This window comes from Herpailurus yagouaroundi, unplaced genomic scaffold (assembly GCF_014898765.1).
Source record: "Herpailurus yagouaroundi ecotype Mexico unplaced genomic scaffold, PumYag 205, whole genome shotgun sequence".
In the NCBI taxonomy this organism is placed as follows: Eukaryota; Metazoa; Chordata; class Mammalia; order Carnivora; family Felidae; genus Herpailurus; species Herpailurus yagouaroundi.
In genome coordinates, this window is record NW_024412436.1 from 7,951,862 (window position 1) to 7,954,479 (window position 2,618).

A 2,618-nucleotide genomic window follows, 5' to 3' on the forward strand; every position below is an offset into this window, starting at 1 on the left:
CCAGTTCCATTCATTTCCTTCACTAAAGGAAAGCTCCAACAGACTGATTCTGGATTATCCAGGAGGCATCATTCAGTTGTTAGATAAACCACAGTCTGAAACAATCTCTATTCCCCTTCAGCTATGTTTCCTTAGCTTGTCTCTCTGGACTGGATCAAACCCAAAGCCAGGTATGGCTTGAATTTGTTTGGTTTTATTGGGTGGGTAACTAAAATGAAGTTCAGCCATTAGAAATGAATATGCTTTGCCATTCTACTCCCAAGGATGAATCAGGACTCAGAATTGACCATGACATTGAAAGCATTTCCAAACTTATTCTGCTGTTCCCCAGCTCTTTGGGGAGAGGTATCAGGGTGAGGAAAGGCATAATTTGTGTAGTAGATCCTTTGCAATCATTACTCCAGGCACCGTGGAGAAGCCATGGGTAAAGATAGCAGGAAATTGGGAGAGAAGCTGGGAAAATGGGCAGAGGCCCTGGTGTCAGGTTAAGGTGATGGGATTTTATTTTAAGGTAAGACAAGAGCATTAAACCATTTTAAGGAGGGAAGTGCCACGATCAGGACTTAGTTTAGAAGTACTCTTAAGATATGCCTTGGAAATGTTAAAGGACAAAGTGAGATGATCAGATTTGCCTTCTAGAAAGATTTACTTGTCTAAAAGGAGCTAAAGGAACCTTAGAGTATCTAAGGAGGGCACCAAAGTAAGGTGTTAAGAAGAGCAACAAGATGAGATATGCATTTTGAAGGAATTACTCCTCTAAAGAAGTTTAAAAAGGTATAAATGGACAAGTAAGTGGGGAGCCAGAGGAAACTTAGGATCAAAGTAAGAGCCAAGGCCTCCACCATGTTCCCCATCCGCTTCATTTGCCAGTGCTGCAAGCAGCCGCTAACGCTGAATCAGTCCATGGAGACCTCAGGTCTTGAGACCACCCAAGAACCTACAGCTTCCACACTCTCAGCTCAGTGGGAGCCAGGAGAAACTCTGGAAAGAGGCCCTGCCTCCAAGGCAGAGACAGATACTGAGAAGCTGCAGGATAGTACCTGCTGCTCCACCCTCCCTGGAGATGATGGCAAGATGTCCAGGGACAGTTCTAGCAACTTCATCTTACTTGGAGAGTTTGCCCCTACAAGTATGCTCAGTAACGCCCAGAAGACTGCTGGGGACATTTTTGACATCCTGACTGGTGAAAGAGATGTGGACCACGCCCTGTGTGAGGACTGTACTGACAAACTTTTAGAGGAGCTGGACACCCAACTCATTCTCACAGAAACAGAGAACCAGAACTACAAACATTGGAGGAAGAGAATACATGACGGGGAGCTGGAGACACTGCAGGAGGAGCTGGAGGGCCTGGAGCTGGAGGAAGCAAGGCTGGCTCAATCGCTGGAGGAGGTGGAGAAGAACCAAAGAAGAGTAGCAGAGGATCTCGAAGCAGCCAGAGCAGAGACTCAAGTGCTGGACCAGCAGGATGAGCAGCACTGGAGGGACTACAGTAACTTACAATGGCAGCAACTGGAACTGCAGGATGAGCTGACCAGCAGGAGGAACCAGCTGGTACATGCCCAGATCCAGTGGGACTGGCTGAAGAAGACCAATGTCTTCAGTGCCACCTTTGAGATCAGGGATGATGGCCCTGTGGGCATCATCAATAGCTTCAGATTGGGCTGCCTCCCCACTGTCCCCGTGAGCTGGAATGAGATCAACATGGCCTGGGGACAGACAGCCTTGCTACTTCATGCCCTGTCCAACAAGATTGGGCTGGAGTTTCAGAGGTATCAACTCTTCCCCCGTGGAAACCGGTCCTATCTGAAGTCTTTAACGGATGACGCCATTGAGCTGCCATTGTTCTGCAACACGGGGCAGATTACTTGCTTGGATGTCAACTTTGACCTCGCAATGATGGCTTTTTTGGACTGCATGCAGCAGTTCAAGGAAGAGGCTGAGAAAGGCGAGTGGGGTCTCTGCCTGCCCTGCAAGATTCATGTGGACAACGGCCTGATGGAAGACTCTGGAAGCACTGGTGAGTTCTATTCCATCAGAACCCGCCTGAACACGGAGGAGCAGTGGACAAAGGCACTCAAGCTCATGCTTATAAATTTTAAGTGTAGTCTTGCTTGGCTGTCTTTAAAATATTGTCAGAAATAACTTTCTATGAGGGAGAGGGAGATTTTTTTTTGCTTTAAACTATTTGTGACCATATCACAATTGTAAAATTGGAAGAGATAACATGCTTATAACTTTAAAAAGTTAATGGCAACAGGGGCACCTGGGTGGCTCAGTTGGTTGGGTGGCCACCTACAGCTCAGGTCATGATCTTGCGGTCTGTGGGCTCTGGCTGGCCACTCGGAGCCTGGATCCTGCTTCCAATTCTGTGTGTATGTCTTCTCTCTCTGTCCCTCCCCAGCTTGCACTCTGTCTCTCAGTAAATTAACATTAAAAAAAAGGGATCAAGAGATGCAGAGGGAAAGCACTGGGGTGGGGCTGGAGGAAGGTGGGGGGTGGGGAGAAGGAGAAAGCTGGAATCTTCATAAAGTGTCTGGGTCACTAATGTATGTAGCAGAACTTTATGGGGAGGGTGAATATTCGAAGATTAAGTTTTTGCTGCGATATATAGTGTA

General features: G+C 47.3%; 1 protein-coding gene across 1 annotated transcript; it reads left to right on the plus strand.

Moving 5' to 3' along the window:
- Nucleotides 1–843: 843 nt before the first annotated feature.
- On the plus strand, nt 844–2,145 carry BECN2 (beclin 2). Its single transcript, XM_040451641.1, has one exon. The coding sequence runs from the start codon at nt 844–846 to the stop codon at nt 2,143–2,145; it is 1,302 nt and encodes a 433-aa protein (XP_040307575.1).
- The last annotated feature ends 473 nt before the right edge of the window (nt 2,146–2,618 follow it).

Excerpts from the sequence above, each read along its gene's own strand:
- BECN2 (XM_040451641.1), top strand. The coding sequence starts at position 844 with ATGTTCCCCATCCGCTTCATTTGCCAGTGCTGCAAGCAGCCGCTAACG.